Genomic DNA, 19,372 nt, shown 5'->3' on the forward strand with positions numbered 1-19,372 from the left:
CCGGATACATTTATTTTGTTGTTGTAACAAAGCTGCCTCTCGCTTGCATGAGAATAATTATGCGCCAAAATCGCTAAATATCATTGTCAAAATCAATTTAGTGTCGAGTTCCCCAGAGGTCCTCAACTACAAAGCCACCCTCGTCGAGAGCACACGTGCCCTACCTCTTTCTCAACCTCTACGCTCTGTTTCTGAAAGTGAGCTTTGAAAGTAATCACTGTCCACCAAAAGGCTGAGGGATTCACAAAACACATGACCAATTAACAAAATTACCATTTGAAGTGAAAAAATAAGACATTGAGAGACTTATTGAACTGACCGTGTGTTATTTTGATTTTCTATAGCCTTTAGCTGCAGGCTGTGTCCTTCAATGAAGTGGTGTGTTTACTAAAGGTCTGGCAGTGGACCAATGACATCACACTCTCTAGACAACAGTTTGGTGATATAGAACACTTTTAAAACCATCTGTGAAAATCACTTAACCCCCAATTTATTGTTGACTTTTCACTAAATAGCCAGGTGTATTGCAAAGAGCATGAGCAGTGATTTGTGGGACTAGTGAAGAGGTGTGTGTTAACCCTTACTAATGATTTACCTCCAGCAGCATCTGTTGAATGGTCCATTCACCTCTCTTCCTGCTGTTCATAGTAAAGCCTAAACTCCCAACAGAGCTCATAACAGCCACTGAATGTTGTTAGAGCTGGCCATCATCAATAAGGACAAACATGACAGATAATTTTAACCAAGATTAACCGAGCATGTGAATCACCATAATCACCAACATTGCTGTTACAGTTTTAAGAAAGAGTAATAGGCTCATGCCAAGTGATTCAATTCAGATTAAATGGCGCTACAGTGGAACTACAACTTCTCCACTGCTGAACGTTTTATTTGTTAATTAAGACTTCAAAGTAACAATATTTATTTACAATGTATTTACAAAACCAAGTCAAATTAGACATAGTGTTTCATACAAAAAGGTGCGAATATGTTATTATAATACAATAAACGTAATACACAAAAACATACATCATTCATATTTGACAGATGTACATGGTTAGGGACTTCAATAGTCTCTGTTTATAGATATACTGTAAATAGACATGAAAACAGTTTAAAATTATTGCAAGTTACCAGTAGGTAGAAGGTTTATATATTTAAGGCAACACTAGGCCAACGTGGGGACACATAACATATTCATTAAATACAGGATATAAAATACTCACAATAACAAAGTAACATCAAAAGTAGAGTAATTTCTCTATACCACAGGATTGTGCCATTACTTCAGTTACGATGAAGAGTTATAGTACAGGGACTGGAACACGACAGACTAGAGGGGGAATAGAGGAGCAACCAAACAAAACATGGAAAATAGAAAAGAGAGATGGAAACACATGTTGTTGCTCTTGCTGTCAATGACAACCAAGTATGTAGACTCCACTCTTTGAAGTGCTCTGCAGAACGATGGAGTGTCTCATTGCGTGTGTTGTGTATTGCTTTCTACTGCAGCATCAAATACAGCACAAGGTGGTCTGCTCATTTACTTTTCACTTATGACAGAGTGCATAGCTACCATACAGACTCTGTCCCCCTGATATTCTCCCTTGCTCTGAGTCCCAAATGTTTGGTGATGACAAGTGTTGTTTCAAGTTGTCATCATGGCCGTCCTGCCTTGATGCCATCAGTACGGGTACTGCTTCCGTCTCTTCCCAGCAAAGCAGGCCATCCAGGTACATAACATCATGGCTGCTGCTGCCCCTGCTCCTGTGCAGTAGAACGCCCAGCCAATCTCACAAGAACCTGGATACAGACACAGACAGGAGACACAAACAGTGAATTAAAATCAGAGCTAACATAGCATAATATGAGCTGTGATCAAATTGAATGACTTGTTGATTATCAACATGTGACTTGAATATGATGATGTTGTGTGGATGTGACTGTGTGTAGATGTTTGACCCGTACCAAGTTCAAACTGGTTGGATCTGTTGCTGCATGTCTGTCGGACTTCCTCACTGTCCCAACCTAGAGGGTAGAGTGCACACCCCGACCCAATCAGCAACGCTGTACAGAGAGAGAGAGAGAGAGAGCATGTGCTAAGCTATGTCATAACAAACCCATCATACAGTGAATAGTGCAGCTTGCATTATTCAAAACCACTTAAGTTAAAAAGATAACACGTTCCACTATGTCACATGATTTCCTGAGATGGCACTTTCATCAAGAGCCTACGAACACTTCCCAACATATTTATGTGGGCAGTGAAGGCAACACTTTTATTCCAGCATTTTGGATTTGAGATCAAATGTGTTATATGAGGAAGCAGTACAATGTCACCTTTTATTTGAGGGCATTTTCATGCATATCTGTTTTACCATCTACAAATGAATGCATTTTATTTATCTAGTCCCCACATTTGAAGGTGTCATAAACATTTGGACTAATTCATTTATAGTATTAAATTTAGCATTTGGTCACATATTCTAAGCACGCAATGACTACATCAAGCTTGTGACTCGACAAACTTGTTGAATGGGTTTGACAGGGAGGGCTTTGATTGGCTCATCGCGCTCTAGCGACTCGAGGGGGCTTTGCTTGGCTCATTGCGCTCTAGCGACTCCTTTTGGTAGACCAGTTGCCTGCAAGCTGACTCGTTTGTCAGTTGAACGGTGTTTTCTCTGACATATTGGTGCAGCTGGCTTCCGGTGTTAAGCGAGCTGGTGTTAAGAAGCAGTGCGGCTTGGCAGGTCATGTTTCAGAGGACGCATGACTCGACTTTCGCCTCTCTCAAGCTTGACTGGGGAGATGCAGCAATGAGACAAGATCGTAATTGGATATGACAAAATTGGGGAGAAAAAGAGCGTAAAAAAATAATGTAGTGTCATTTTGGAATTTACTATAGACGCAACGATATGTTTTGATTGGCCAATGCATCTTAACTATAGTGAGTTTTTCCCCTTCCTCTTTTTCCGTCAATACTCCATTTTCTTGAACAAAATTTGACACCTCAGCTGAGAACTCCATTCCTTAAATGGTCAGCCGATGGCGCCATGTCAGTTTGCTAGTTTTCTTTCAAAAAGGGGGGTCGAAATATTAGCACTATGCCATAAGCGAGACCTCAGGAGACATTTAAGAAATGACACTCGAATCACGGGCAAGGATAAAATATCAGAAGTGCCTTCCGTTTGAATATCAGAGAAAGTTGTTGTTGATGTAATTAAAACAAATATTTTCTCTGCTGTCTTTCCATAAAAAATACATATAAAATATAATTAAATGGGGAAAGGCAAATGCTAATAATTATATTTTGTTGGAGGAGAAACAGAAAAGATAGACACAATTAGGTTTATAGATCATTCAGTCTCAGTTAACGTGAGAATGTAGAATGTCTTGATTGTCTATGTTGAGGAATGTGACGTCGTTCTCTGTTCTAGACTAATTGGCAGCGTTAGCAACCAGTAGCTAGCGGCACAAGTTGAGCTAACTAGCTAACTACATAATGTTATATTCTGACATCATTGACGCTAAATATATTTTGTTAAATTGTTAGCAATATTCACAAATAAATTCAAATCAGAATGCTTCAATTTAATATGTTTCTGTTAGCTTATGTTGTAGCTAGGTAGCTAGCTAGCTAACTGTTGTTAGCTAGAAGGCTCCAGAGTTGAATGTCCCTTCTCAGCGACCAACAACTAGCTAGTAACATTATAGCCATAGCTACCTCTCCGACCGGTGATGGCCAAAGAGGAGGAATGCCTCTGCTGTCAGTGTGTACAAGGGCAGGGACTGCTAACAGAAATTGAGGAGCGTGCATGCCTCCTCGCCCACCCCAGCATTGGACCCCACACTGACAGAGGTATAGTTTCCACCTTCCACATGCTGAAGAGGAACTGTAGTGAGCAGCCCAGACCAGAGGGAGCGTGAGGACAGATGTCCAAGTTCCTTTGCTGCGCATAAGTTAGCTAATGTTAGCTAGAACCAGTCTAGCTAACTAGCATTAGTAAGTTGTCACTCCCTGATCGGTTTCATCTGTCTTTGTGATTGTCTCCACCCCCCTCCAGGTGTCGCCCATCTTCCCCACTATCCCTTATGTATTTATACCTGTGTTCTCTATTTGTCTGTTGCCAGTTCATTTTGTTCCTCAAACCTACCAGCATTTTCCCCCTTGCTCCTGCCTTGTCTATTTTCCTGTTTTTGTCCTTTCTGCCTGCCCTAACCCTGAGCCTGCCTGCTGTCCTGTACCTTTGCCCCACTACTCTGGATTACCGACCTCTGCCCTGACCCTGCCTGCCATCCTGTACGTTTGCCTGCCTGTGTTCGAATGAATACACTTTTGTTACTTTGACATTGTCTGCACCTGGGTCTTACCTTCAAATGTGATAGTAACTAGCTGGCAGTCGCCAGTTAACCAGCCACGGTAGCTAGCTAGACTGGTTTTACCTAGCTAGCTGACTTGCATCACCAGGTCACGTTAACGTTACATTAATTCATTTCCATACGAGTAGCTAGCTACATTGTGAAAAAGTAATGAAACAATTTAGCTAGCTACCAAACAAACTGTCCCATACTGATGTTCTCACCTTTCTGAAAAGCCCATGGTTTTGTATAAAGACATGTTCATTCAACGTTTTGGGTGGAGGATGTAGCATAACTGGAAGGAATGTCACTTTTTATTTTCACCCATTCAAACCTACCCATTCATTTGAGAAAATCCCCCAGCCCACATATTACAATTATCAATGGCAATGATGGTATCATGAGAGACAGTATCTGTTACCATGTAAGTGACATGAATGTCTTGCTATCTATGGTGCCTGACAGATATTTGTTTAATTCTTTGTAGACAATTGTGCCTGCCTACTGGTGCCTGGAGTGGGCCATGCGAGTATAGCGGCTGGGAACAGACAACCAAGTGGTGCTGTTTTGTCAGCTGCACCAGGAGCAAATTCCCCTCTCCTGATGGGCACTACGTGGGGTTTCTGGAGGTTGAGGAGTCGCAAGATATATAATATATTAAATGTTTAATTAAACAAAAGTATAAAAACAGGCCAACTGCACGTCCTTGTCATTATTAGATTCTGAATGGACACAGGTAGAGGACAAGAGAAACCAAGTTGAATCTGTCTAACAGGACCTCAAACAGGTACATTTAAGTTCTTGGCCCCTACGAAGACCATGTAATTACCCAATTGACAGTACGATCAGACCCTTTTTTCCAATTTTTGCCTAAAATGACACCCAAATCTAACTGCCTGTAGCTCAGGACCTGAAGCAAGGATATGCATATTATTGATACCATTTTAAAGGAAAAACTTAGAAGTTTGTGGAAATGTGAAATTAATGTAGGAGAATATAACACATTAGATCTGGTAAAATATAATACAAAGAAATAAACATGCTTTTTCTGTTTTTAACATTTTTTATCATCTTTGAAATGCAAGAGAAAGGCCATAATATACAGGATCAATATCATGCCAAATGTATTCGCAAATGTAAATCACCAATCCACAAATATAAATCACTTTCCAAAAATGTAAATCACCAATCCACAAATGTAAATCACTTTCCACAAATGTAAATCGCCATCCACAAATGTAGTTCACTATCCACAAACACATTTTGATTTGAATTTGTAAATCGAGGGCCTTAAGTAAAATGACTGCCATAAAGATATGCACATAGGAGAGATATGCGCAAACATGACAGATATGGCAAACCTGCAACTCCATATTTGGAAGAGTTTAGGTCACCGGACTTTTACATTTACATTTACATTTAAGTCATTTAGCAGACGCTCTTATCCAGAGCGACTTACAAATTGGTGCATTCACCTTATGACATCCAGTGGAACAGTAGTGCATCTAAATCTTTTAAGGGGGTGAGAGGGATTACTTTATCCTATCCTAGGTATTCCTTAAAGAGGTGGGGTTTCAGGTGTCTCCGGAAGGTGGTGATTGACTCCGCTGTCCTGGCGTCGTGAGGGAGTTTGTTCCACCATTGGGGGGCCAGAGCAGCGAACAGTTTTGACTGGGCTGAGCGGGAACTGTACTTCCTCAGTGGTAGGGAGGCGAGCAGGCCAGAGGTGGATGAACGCAGTGCCCTTGTTTGGGTGTAGGGCCTGATCAGAGCCTGGAGGTACTGAGGTGCCGTTCCCCTCACAGCTCCGTAGGCAAGCACCATGGTCTTGTAGCGGATGCGAGCTTCAACTGGAAGCCAGTGGAGAGAGCGGAGGAGCGGGGTGACGTGAGAGAACTTGGGAAGGTTGAACACCAGACGGGCTGCGGCGTTCTGGATGAGTTGTAGGGGTTTAATGGCACAGGCAGGGAGCCCAGCCAACAGCGAGTTGCAGTAATCCAGACGGGAGATGACAAGTGCCTGGATTAGGACCTGCGCCGCTTCCTGTGTGAGGCAGGGTCGTACTCTGCGGATGTTGTAGAGCATGAACCTACAGGAACGGGCCACCGCCTTGATGTTAGTTGAGAACGACAGGGTGTTGTCCAGGATCACGCCAAGGTTCTTAGCGCTCTGGGAGGAGGACACAATGGAGTTGTCAACCGTGATGGCGAGATCATGGAACGGGCAGTCCTTCCCCGGGAGGAAGAGCAGCTCCGTCTTGCCGAGGTTCAGCTTGAGGTGGTGATCCGTCATCCACACTGATATGTCTGCCAGACATGCAGAGATGCGATTCGCCACCTGGTCATCAGATGGGGGAAAGTAGAAGATTAATTGTGTGTCGTCTGCATAGCAATGATAGGAGAGACCATGTGAGGTTATGACAGAGCCAAGTGACTTGGTGTATAGCGAGAATAGGAGAGGGCCTAGAACAGAGCCCTGGGGGACACCAGTGGTGAGAGCACGTGGTGTGGAGACGGATTCTCGCCACGCCACCTGGTAGGAGCGACCTGTCAGGTAGGACGCAATCCAAGCGTGGGCCGCGCCGGAGATGCCCAACTCGGAGAGGGTGGAGAGGAGGATCTGATGGTTCACAGTATCGAAGGCAGCCGATAGGTCTAAAAGGATGAGAGCAGAGGAGAGAGAGTTAGCTTTAGCAGTGCGGAGCGCCTCCGTGATACAGAGAAGAGCAGTCTCAGTTGAATGACTAGTCTTGAAACCTGACTGATTTGGATCAAGAAGGTCATTCTGAGAGAGATAGCGGGAGAGCTGGCCAAGGATGGCACGTTCAAGAGTTTTGGAGAGAAAAGAAAGAAGGGATACTGGTCTGTAGTTGTTGACATCGGAGGGATCGAGTGTAGGTTTTTTCAGAAGGGGTGCAACTCTCGCTCTCTTGAAGACGGAAGGGACGTAGCCAGCGGTCAGGGATGAGTTGATGAGCGAGGTGAGGTAAGGGAGAAGGTCTCCGGAAATGGTCTGGAGAAGAGAGGAGGGGATAGGGTCAAGCGGGCAGGTTGTTGGGCGGCCGGCCGTCACAAGACGCGAGATTTCATCTGGAGAGAGAGGGGAGAAAGAGGTCAGAGCACAGGGTAGGGCAGTGTGAGCAGAACCAGCGGTGTCGTTTGACTTAGCAAACGAGGATCGGATGTCGTCGACCTTCTTTTCAAAATGGTTGACGAAGTCATCTGCAGAGAGGGAGGAGGGGGAGGGGGAGGAGGATTCAGGAGGGAGGAGAAGGTTGCAAAGAGCTTCCTAGGGTTAGAGGCAGATGCTTGGAATTTAGAGTGGTAGAAAGTGGCTTTAGCAGCAGAGAGAGAAGAGGAAAATGTAGAGAGGAGGGAGTGAAAGGATGTCAGGTCCGCAGGGAGGCGAGTTTTCCTCCATTTCCGCTCGGCTGCCCGGAGCCCTGTTCTGTGAGCTCGCAATGAGTCGTCGAGCCACGGAGCGGGAGGGGAGGACCGAGCCGGCCTGGAGGATAGGGGACATAGAGAGTCAAAGGATGCAGAAAGGGAGGAGAGGAGGGTTGAGGAGGCAGAATCAGGAGATAGGTTGGAGAAGGTTTGAGCAGAGGGAAGAGATGATAGGATGGAAGAGGAGAGAGTAGCGGGGGAGAGAGAGCGAAGGTTGGGACGGCGCGATACCATCCGAGTAGGGGCAGTGTGGGAAGTGTTGGATGAGAGCGAGAGGGAAAAGGATACAAGGTAGTGGTCGGAGACTTGGAGGGGAGTTGCAATGAGGTTAGTGGAAGAACAGCATCTAGTAAAGATGAGGTCGAGCATATTTCCTGCCTTGTGAGTAGGGGGGGAAGGTGAGAGGGTGAGGTCAAAAGAGGAGAGGAGTGGAAAGAAGGAGGCAAAGAGGAATGAGTCAAAGGTAGACGTGGGGAGGTTAAAGTCGCCCAGAACTGTGAGAGGTGAGCCGTCCTCAGGAAAGGAGCTTATCAAGGCATCAAGCTCATTGATGAACTCTCCGAGGGAACCTGGAGGGCGATAAATGATAAGGATGTTAAGCTTGAAAGGGCTGGTAACTGTGACAGCATGGAATTCAAAGGAGGCGATAGACAGATGGGTAAGGGGAGAAAGAGAGAATGACCACTTGGGAGAGATGAGGATCCCGGTGCCACCACCCCGCTGACCAGAAGCTCTCGGGGTGTGCGAGAACACGTGGGCAGACGAAGAGAGAGCAGTAGGAGTAGCAGTGTTGTCTGTGGTGATCCATGTTTCCGTCAGTGCCAAGAAGTCGAGGGACTGGAGGGAGGCATAGGCTGAGATGAACTCTGCCTTGTTGGCCGCAGATCGGCAGTTCCAGAGGCTACCGGAGACCTGGAACTCCACGTGGGTCGTGCGCGCTGGGACCACCAGATTAGGGTGGCCGCGGCCACGCGGTGTGGAGCGTTTGTATGGTCTGTGCAGAGAGGAGAGAACAGGGATAGACAGACACATAGTTGACAGGCTACACAAGAGGCTACGCTAATGCAAAGGAGATTGGAATGACAAGTGGACTACACGTCTTGAGTGTTCAGAAAGTTATGCTTACGTAGCAAGAATCTTATTGACTAAAATGATTAAAATGATACAGTACTGCTGAAGTAGGCTAGCTGGCAGAGGCTTTTGTCAGGGATTCGACGACAAGAAAAAGACTAAGTTCTCATACGTAGAAAAAGGTTCTCAGGGTAGAAAGCGATTTGTAGTCGTAGAAAAGTTTATTCCATTGATGCTGTTGACCAGGATCACTGGTTGGTGCAGAAAAAAGGGGGTCAGTGTAACCGGTGTGAAATGGCTAGTTAATTAGCGGTGCGCGCTAATAGCGTTTCAATGAAGTAGGTGTTTTCCTTGCTCTGCAAGGGCTGTGGATTTTGTTGCACAATGGGTAACGATGCTTTGAGGGTGACTTGTCTGTGTGTAGAGGGTCCCTGGTTTAAGCCCAGGTTGGGGCGAGGAGAGAGACTGAAGCAATACTGTTACAAAGTCTGAACCCATGTCCTACACCTCCCCTCTACCTTTTGCATGCCTCTCCTGGGCAAATGGTTAGAGGCCTCAGGAATACTCATGTCTCCTTAATGCTCATTTTCTGTGCAACATGAGACAGCGGATGGATTATAATCACTTACAATGTATGATTTATCCTTCACATTTAGTGGTGCTATCACACTGGCCAGCTAATTCAACTATTTGGGTGAAGAACGGGTGTACACCGCAATAGTGTTGCAAATATAGAGTAATCTAGGGCTAGGGTTTTGATTATTTATGTTGGACATAGTATGGGTACATATATGGTTAACATATTATGGTTACAATACCATAATTTATGCAGCCTTGAAAAGCAGGCATCAAAATGGCCGAACGAGAGGCTACCAGCAGTTTATAAAAATTGCTTTGTATGGGTACAAACCTTTTTTCTATGACTACAAATCTCTTTCTACCGTGAGAACTTGTTATCTATGTGTGAGAACTTCTTGTCTACGCCTGAGAACTTCTAATCTTTTTCTTGTCGTTATATCCCTGACAAAAGTCCAGTGACCTAAGCGATTCCAAATATGGAGTTGCAGGTTTGCCATATCTGTCATGTTTGCGCATGTCTCTTCTATGTGCAAATCTTTATGGCAGTCATTTTACTCAAGGCCCTCGATTTACAAATACAAATCAAAAGGTGTTTGTTTGTAGATAGTGAATTGCACGGGGCGGCAGGTAGCCTAGTGGTTCGTGCGTTGGACTAGTAACCAACTAGTGCCTATTTTAATGTTAGCTTGCTAATACAGTGGATATTCGTTAAATCCCTCATGTGGTTAGTGAAGTCCAATTTGGATATATTTGGCTGTTTTCGCTGAATAACATTTAGAAGTGTCCCTTTTCAGGTTTAGAAGAAGTGACTGCTAAATGCTAACTCCCGTTTGTTGTTGTTTTCCAGGTTACATTTTTGGATGACCACCAGGACCTCAGCTGCAATTTCGTCTGCTGTTTCTCCATTCAATTCAACAAAATCAAGCAGTTTTGTTTCCACAGATGTGCTGCCATCATATATCTTACAATATCGGACTACTATTGGCAGCAGCGTTATATGTCCATGATTGGACGCATCATTGGTCAGGGACACAAATTCAACCTGGTCTAGGTCCTGTGTTGCCCATGTTACTAACATGTTACTCACTATGGCGTCACATTTTGTCCTAGCACATGTAAACTTTGGCTCATAAAGCTTCCGTGTCAGTTGTGCTGTGCAGTCCATAGATCTGTAACTATGATTGTGTCGCATAGTGTGGCATGCAAAGACACCCTCCTGCACAGCTAAACCATATTCTTCTTGGGAAGGCTCTACCTTCTTGAAGAATGTGGTGACAGAGGACATACCAACACGGGCAATCAGAGAGGCTTTATGATTTTTCGTCTGCTGATGTTCTACCACTGCCATTCTTCCCCGGCTGCCAATTGAAAGAGAGGACGCAGTGAACCATTCTATCATCTTGATCTGAGCATATTAAATGGAAATTCTCTCTTCATGTTTATCATAAACAGTGCATTTTTGTTTTTTGGAAATAGTCATTGTATCTCCTCTGTCTGCTCTTCTTCACTCTCCTTGTGCCACTCTTAATTACTCTCTTAACTTTTTATTTTCCTCCAATCTTTCTCCTCTTTTCTTCACCTGTCCTCATTTCCTTCTCTTCACCTTTCCACCTCACTCTTCTACACTCTCCTTGCCCCCCTCTTTTTTACTCCCTTCATTTTTCCTTCTCCTTCCTCTCCAATCTGTATTAATACATAGCATAGCGTAGCATTAGATAGCCAACGTATTTTAACAGATTCCCATTGGTTGCCTCATGTTTGGAAAAATAAATTGGCAGGCTCTGTAACCATATCTTTACCTTTCCTCCTATGTTTCCTTCACTCTTCTTTCCTAATCAGTCTTCCTCCTCTCCTTCCTCTCCACTGCTAATGCTATCCATGAACATTTCTAAATATATTTTCACAATATTTATTATAATGCAAAACCATTAAAATTGTAATCTACAAAAATATTCTCTGAATAATTTGTGCATTCATTTTAATATAATCATATTTTCAAAATAGCCCGTCCACTGCATGTTTAAATGTGAAGTTTTTTTTAACCTAGCTACCATAAACAGTAGCTAGCTAGCTAACTTAGTCTACATAGCTAACGTTAGGTTATGCTAACTATTTAAAACCTTATAGAGCAGATAATCTATCTATATAATAAGTTGTGACATTATAACATCACTAGCTAGTATCTCAAACGATTGTAATTTACCTGGCTTGAAAATACGTTTGTGGTGATGTTGTGGATTCACTTTATACTTGCCAGCTTCTGCCTGAGTTTTCCACAGCAGTTTTCTCTAAAACTATCGCGAGCAAGTAGTTAGTAGAAGAAGAAGAGTGAATGAAGCTGCTATAGAGAGCAGCCCCCTCTGTTGGCCTAAACAAGCACAACGCGATTGAGACGTCAACCCGTAGGCTCTGCTGCCCGGTCTTTCTTGCCAAGTAAAATATTTCACTTTGCGGTCTGTTTTTAACGCACAGTTAAAAACGGGGACATTTCCGGGGACAGCTCCAGCCGAGGACAGGCCACCAAAAACGGGGACTGTCCCCGGAAACGGGGACATCTGGTCACCCTAATGTACTCTTCCTTGGCAAATAAAGGTGTGGTTCAGGTATGAATCTCTGTGAGACATTCTTTTTCAGTCATATCCAATACCAGGTGTATCAAACTCCATTATTTAATTAAGAACTAATTCTAATTTACAAGGATAGCCTACACATTCTTCCCCATTGGGGGATTGAACCCCTGTCTCCTGCGTGGCTGCAATATGGAAGACCATCAAATGCTTCTCAAAGATGCCCTCTGGTGGTCAAACTAGCAATAACTTGCATTAACAAAAAAAAATTAGGACAAATAGATAACGTGCCACAGAATGCTGCAGCAGCCCACAAGGTGTGCCGCAACTTTTAAAGGAAGATCCACTGTATGACTTTCTGTGTGACACAGTCCCTTCAGAAAGTACACTCTTGACTTTTTCAACATTTTGTTGTGATTGAGTAATTTCTTGTCAACGATCTACACAAAAAAAGTTATGTCAAAGTGGAAGAGAAATTCTAACATTTGTAAAACATTCATGAAAAATGAAACATCTCTTGATTACTTAAGTATTCAACCCCCTGAGTTAATACACGTTAGACTCACCTTTGGTAGCGATTACAGTTGTAAGTCTTTCTGAGTAAGTCTGTAAGAGCTTTGCACACCTGGATTGTATAATAATTGTCAAATTGGTTGTTGATCATTGCTAGACAGACATTTAAGTCTTGCCATAGATTTCAAAGCAGATTTAATTCATTCACAGTCTTGGTAAGGAACTCCAGTGTAGATATGGCCTTGTGTTTTAGGTTATTGTACTGTTGAAAGGTGAAATCATCTCCCAGTGTCTAGTGGAAAGCATTTAGGATTTTGCCTGTGCTTAGCTCCATTCCATTTATTTTTTATCCTGGAAAACTACTCAGTCCTTAACGATTACAAGCATACCCATAACATGATGCAGCCATCCCTATACTTGACAATTGTGTGAGTTGTAATCAGTAATGTGTTGTATTAGGTTTTGCTCTACACATAACACTTTGTATTCAGGACAAAATGTTCATTCTTTGCCACATTGTATGCAGTATTACTTTTGTGCCTTGTTGCCAACCGGATGCATGTTTTGGAATATTTTTGTTCTGTACAAGCTTCTTTCTTTTCAATCTCTCAATTAGGTTATTATTTTGAAATAACTACAATCTTGTTGATCCATCCTCAGTTTTCTCCTATCACAGTCGTTGAACTCTGTAACTGTTTTAAAGTCACCATTGGCCTCATGGTGAAATCCATGAGCGGTTTTCTTCCCCTCTGGCAACTGAGTAAGGAAGGACACCTGTATCTTTGTAGTGACTGGATTTATTGGTACACTCTCCAAAATGTAATTAATAACTTCACCATGCTCAAAGGGATATTCAATGTCTGTTTTTTTTAAACCATCTACAAATAGGTGTCCTTCTTTGCGAGGCATCGGAAAACGTCCCTGGTCTTTGTGGTTGAATCTATGTTTGAAATTCACTGCTCAACTTTACAGATAACTGTATGTGTGAGGTACAGAAATTAGGTAGTTATTCGAAAATTATGTCAAGCACTATTATTGCACACAGAGTCAGTCCATGCTACTTATGTGACTTGTTACGCAAATTGTTACTCCTGAACGTATTTAGGCTTGCCATAACAAAGGGGTTGACTACATATTGACTCAAGACATTTCAGCTTTTCATTTTTAAATCATTTGTTTAAAAAAAATCCTAAAACATAATTCCAATATGGTGTGTGTGGGCCAGTGAAAAAATAAATCTCAATTTAATCCATTTTAAATTCAGGCTGTAACACAACAAAATGTGGAAATAAGTCCAGGGATGTGGATACTTTCTGAAGGCACTGAACTGTGCATGATCCTGCCAGCTGTAGCTTATTGCTTTACCACATGAAAGGTGTCAGGATTGTTTTTGTGAAATGCTATAGCTACTTCACCACTGTATCTCACTTTATGTGTAGTAAATGTCCCTCTAACTGACTGTATTTTTTTAACAGTGATGGTAGTAGCTAAACCAGACTGAAAGTGTTGATTTGGAGGTGTGATGTCGTGAGGATGTGGGGAGATGATAGTGGAGGCCCAAGCAACTGGAGCATGTGGCAGGAGGACTTGGGGCTGTGTCCCAAATAGCACCCTATTCCTCATGTAGTGCACTACTTTTGATCAGGGCCCATAGTACTCTGGTTTAAAAGTATTGCACCCTATAGAGAATAGGGTGCCATTTGGGAGGCACACAGACACTGGGGTCTGGGTTTATAGCCTGGAGTCAAACACAGAAACACCACAGATAGTCTGCATGGTGATATGATGTTTGTCTTTGACTGTCTGTCTGTTACTTTCGGGAGGTTGTTACAAGTTACAGATGAAAGCATGAATGCAGTGCCACCAGTAGTAGGCTATATCTAACAAAGCATATCGTCATGGGAATGGCTTTTATTCAGAATATTCTGAAACCCTGACCTGAAAAGAAGAAGAATTTATGTTTTACTCTTATTGAAAAGCAAATTCATTGGGAGCTTAGGGAGAGGTATTTTATTCAAGAGCCCTCTGAAGAACTTTTCAAATATAACTCAGCCAGCTGACACAAGTTGAAACCACTCGCATGCATAGATAGATATATTGCAATGTCTTGTATTCAAATCATCCTCTTAGTTTGCTGCCACCCCTGGCCCACTATATCATTGTCTTTCTCTAAGCCCCTTTTGTCTGTATGCATCAAATCCTTTCTATAGACATTCCACACATGCCTAAGTGTCTCCCTCCATTTCTTATGAATACAACCCCAGAAAATCCAGTATGTCATTTTATACTCTTTACAATTGAATCTCAAATCATTCAAGGCATTTTCATCTGGGTTAAAAGGCTTTGTGAAATGACCACAGGCAGTATATGAGAGCAGGAGAGAGTAGTAGGAGAGAAATGCCTGTCTGGGAATAAACCACACCCTGAACATGACCTATAGGTCATTATGCCCTGAGGGATGCCATAAAGGAACAAGGTGATACAATAGAGAGGTAGGGTCCGTCTGTGAACGTCATCAGATAATACAGATAACAAAACCAAAGTGGGAAAAACAAAGAGGGCGAAAAAAGAACAAAATAGAACAGATAACAATCGCAGAATATTAAAAGGGACACTTCATTATTTTAATTAATCAAACATTTATTTTCTTAGGACCTTTTCTTATCTTTTGGACTACAAAACATAAGTTTTTACTTATGTAGACACTGGTATAGTGCTTGAGATGATAGGAAGTTAAAAAGTCGTGGTGTCCCTTTAAATGGTTTCTGCATAGTGTGAAGGTTTAGGGAAAAGTGAGTCACGTCAAATTAACATTATACTGACTTTTGAGTGATTTGGTAAACATTTATCTACAGCACCCTACTAATCAGGATGGTGAAATGCATACTACAGTAAAGAACTCCAGCCAGAGTCCTGAGCTCTACCATTCTTTAGGAGAGCACGCACGCTTCAACATTTTGTCTCTCAGACTTCTATAAGATTTCCAAGATGTCTATGTTAGCTCTTAGAAGAAACGTTGACCAGATTTTCACCACAGATTTTCCTTCCAATACCTCACAGTTTTCACAACTGGCAAGTTCATTCCTTATAGTGGAGTCATTATCTGTGCACCCCTTAGAATAGTCTTGCCTTGTTAAATGAAAGGTGGGGGGGGGGGAATAATTGGAAGGAGAACTGCCTGATGACCCACTAGAACAGCTGCCCTCTCAGCAGTGAGTGTATTCAAACGTCGAGCCGTTTTTGTGTCCCAGAGAGAGTTCCTACCGACAGCTCTCTGATCTCACTACAGAACAGGTGGCATGCGGTCGGGCAGCCCTCTGTCAGAGTCGCTCGACAGCACAACCAAACCTTAAAACTGTTCACTGAACTTGACGTCTCTACAGAAACAGGTGGTGCACCGCACCGTTAAGAGGCTCTGCTGTCGAAGACTAGCTTGACAGGACCTTAAAAACGGTTCAATCAACACAAGAGCCCCAAACAACACAGAGACAGCTGGAATGACAACTGTGTGCCGTTTAAAACACTACAGTAGACCACCGACTCCACCTGATACTTGCAGAGTATTCCGCACAAGACCTTCAGGTCATCACTAGAGAATTCCGTCTCTCAATACTTTAAAGAAACCATGCAGGCCATTTCTGTGTGAATGCTCAGACTATGTACTTTCAATCAATCTGTCACATTTATTTATAAAGCCCTTTTTACATTAGAATATGTCACAAAGTGCTATACAGAAACTCAGCCCAAAACCACAAACAGCAAGTACACGTAAAATCAAATCAAATGTTATGTCACATGCGTCGAATACAAGTGAAATGTGAAACCAACAATGCAGTTTAAGAAATAGATTTAATTAAATATTTACTAAATAAACTAAAGTCAAAAAGTAACACAAGTAATGTACATAACAATAACGAGGCTATATGCAGGGGGTTACGGTACTGAGTCAATGTGCGGGGGTACAGGTTAATCGAGGTCATTTGAAAAGGGATTATCCATAGATAATAAACAGCGAGTGGGGGGAGGGTGTCAATGTAAATAGTCTGGGTGGCCATTTTATTAGATTAGTTGTTCAGTAGTCTCATGGCTTGGGGGTAGAAGCTGTTAAGGAGCCTTTGGTCCTAGACTTGGGGTTCCGGTACCACTTGCCATGCGGTAGCAGAGAGAACAGTCTATGACTTGGGTGACGGGAGTCTGACAATTGTTTGGACCTTCCTCTGACACCGCCTAGTATATAGGTCCTGGATGTCAGGAAGCTTGACCCCAGTGATGTACTGGGCCGTACGCACTACCCTCTGTAGCGCCTTACGGTCAGATGCCGAGCAGTTGCCATACCATGCTGTAATGCAACCTGTCAGGATGCTTTCGATGGTGCAGCTGTAGAACTTTTTGAGGATCTGGGGATCCATACCAAATCTTTTCAGCCTCCTCTTCACAACTGTCTTGGTGTGTTTGGACCATGATAGTTTGTTGGTGATATGGATAAGGAACTTGAAACTCTTGACCCGCTCCACGGGTCATGGTCCGGGGGCCAAACACGCCTGTCAATGTTAATGGGGGCCTGTTTGGCTCTCCTTTTCCTATAGTTCACAATCAGCTCCTTTGTCTTGCTCACATGTAGAAGCAGATGTAGAAGCATCTTTCACACCGCCCTCCTCTCGTAAAACTCACCCAAACAGGCCTACTCCACTCACAAGACTAATTGTATGCATAGTATGCAGTGAGCAATGCAGAGTGGGGAAAGATTTGTTACTCAATACAGCTATACACTGTACAACTTGAACTATTAACAACTTGACACAAGCTAACTTTTTCACCATATAACAAGATAATATTTTCACCCAGCATGAACTCTGACTCAACTTTCTACATTCTTCTTTAGCCCTCTCAAAGATAAGGGAATGATACAGTGTTTGCATTAAGCACAGCAATGTGAACGATAATAACAAACCAAGGATATGCCTTTGAGAGCATGTGAGGGAGAACAATGAGGAAATTAGCTAGAGGGATAAGGATTATAATAGTTGGGCTAACTTACCGTGATTATGGTAAGACTTTTCCATCCTCAGTGTCTGACACATTTCAGCTTTGCTACATCGCTGCAAAAGTAATTTCCCACAACCAATCTATCGTTGTCTGATTCATTTTTGAAGACTTTCTAAAATACTAATTAAAGGTCAATTGTCATTGTCTATTGGCATTGCCTGCAGCAACGAGTGTATTATAGTGTTTCCCACGACCTTCTTTTCACTCTAGGAGAAGAGACCATGGGGAGACATGGAATGAGGTTGGGCCAAGGGCTGGAAAGTTGGGAAGGAAAACACAACCCCCACAATTCTGTCTGGGGAAAAATAGTTTAGCTGAACATCAAAAGCAAAATGGATTCTAAACTCAGCAAAAAAAGAAACTGCCCTGTCTTTCAAAGATAATTAATAAAAATCCAAATAACTTCACAGAAATTAATTGTAAAGGATTAAAACATTGTTTCCCATGCTTGCTCAATGAACCATAAACAATTAATGAACATGTACCTGTGGAACGGTCGATAAGACACTAACAGCTTACAGACGGTAGGCAATTAAGGTTACAGTTATGAAAACGTAGGACACTACAGACACCTTTCTACTGACTCTGAAAAACACCAAAAGTCCGTACTGTGAGATGCCTAAGACAGCGCTACAGGGAGACAGGAGGGACAGCTGATCGTCCTCGCAGTGGCAGACCATGCGTACCAAAACCTGCACAGGATCAGGACATCCGAACATCACACCTGCGGGACAGGTAGAGGATGGCAACAACAACTGTCCGAGTTACACCAGGAACGCACAATCCCTCCATCAGTGCTCAGACTGTCCGCAATAGGCTGAGAGAGGCTGGACTGTTGTAAGGCAGGTCCTCACCAGACATCACTGGCAACAACGTCACCTATGGGCACAAACCCAGACAGGACCTTCAAACCAAGACAGGACTGGCTGGACCAGACAGGACTGGCAAAAAGTGCTCTTCACTGACGAGTCGTGGTTTTGTCTCAACAGGGGTGATGGTCGGATTCGCGTTTATCGTCGAAGGAATGAGCGTTACACCGAGGCCTGTACTCTGGAGCAGAATCGATTTGGTGGTGGAGGGTCCGTCATGATTTGGGGCGGTGTGTCACAGCATCATCGGACTGAGCTTGTTGTCATTGCAGGCAATCTCAACGCTGTTCCTTACAGGCAAGACATCCTCCTCCCTCATGTGGTACCCTTCCTGCAGGCTCATCCTGACATGACCCTCCAGAATGACAATGCCACCATCCATACTGTTTGTTCTGTGCGTGATTTCCTGAAAGACAGGAATGTCAGTGTTCTGCCATGGCCAGGGAGGAGCCCGGATCTCAATCCCATTGAGCACGTCTGGGACCTGTTGGATCGGAGGGTGAGGGCTTGGGCCATTCCCCCCCAGAAATGTCCGGGAACTAGCAAGTGCCTTGGTGGAAGAGTGGGGTAACATCTGACAGCAGGAACTGGCAAATCTGGTGCAGTCCATGAGGAGGAGATGCACTGCAGTACTTAATGCAGCTGGTGGCCACACCAGATACTGACTATTACTTTTGATTTTGAACCCCCAGTGTTCAGGGACACATTATTCCATTTCTGTTAGTCACATGTCTGTGGAACTTGTTCAGTTTATGTCTCAGTTGTAGAATCTTGTTATGTTCATGCAAATATTTACGCGTTAAGATTGATGAAAATAAATACAGTTGACAGTGAGAGGGCGTTTCTTTTTTTTTGCTGAGTTTATAATGGTTGGAAAAGGATAGTGCTCCAAATTTGGTCGGAAATAATCTTCAAAGGAGAA

General features: G+C 43.2%; 1 protein-coding gene across 2 annotated transcripts in view; it reads right to left on the reverse strand.

Annotated features, from left to right (window-relative positions):
- Positions 1-468: 468 nt before the first annotated feature.
- LOC115135413 (LHFPL tetraspan subfamily member 6 protein) overlaps positions 469-19,372 on the reverse strand; it is a 61,295-nt gene continuing 42,391 nt past the window's right edge. For both annotated transcript variants that reach the window (XM_029670091.2, XM_029670090.2), the window contains exons 3-4: positions 1,969-2,067; positions 469-1,803 (exon numbers count right to left, since the gene is read on the reverse strand). In XM_029670091.2, the coding sequence (XP_029525951.1) occupies positions 1,685-1,803; positions 1,969-2,067 (218 nt within the window). In that variant the 3' untranslated portion in view covers positions 469-1,684. The remainder of the gene's footprint in view (positions 1,804-1,968; positions 2,068-19,372) is intronic.

This window comes from Oncorhynchus nerka, linkage group LG10 (assembly GCF_034236695.1).
Source record: "Oncorhynchus nerka isolate Pitt River linkage group LG10, Oner_Uvic_2.0, whole genome shotgun sequence".
Classification (NCBI taxonomy): Eukaryota; Metazoa; Chordata; class Actinopteri; order Salmoniformes; family Salmonidae; genus Oncorhynchus; species Oncorhynchus nerka.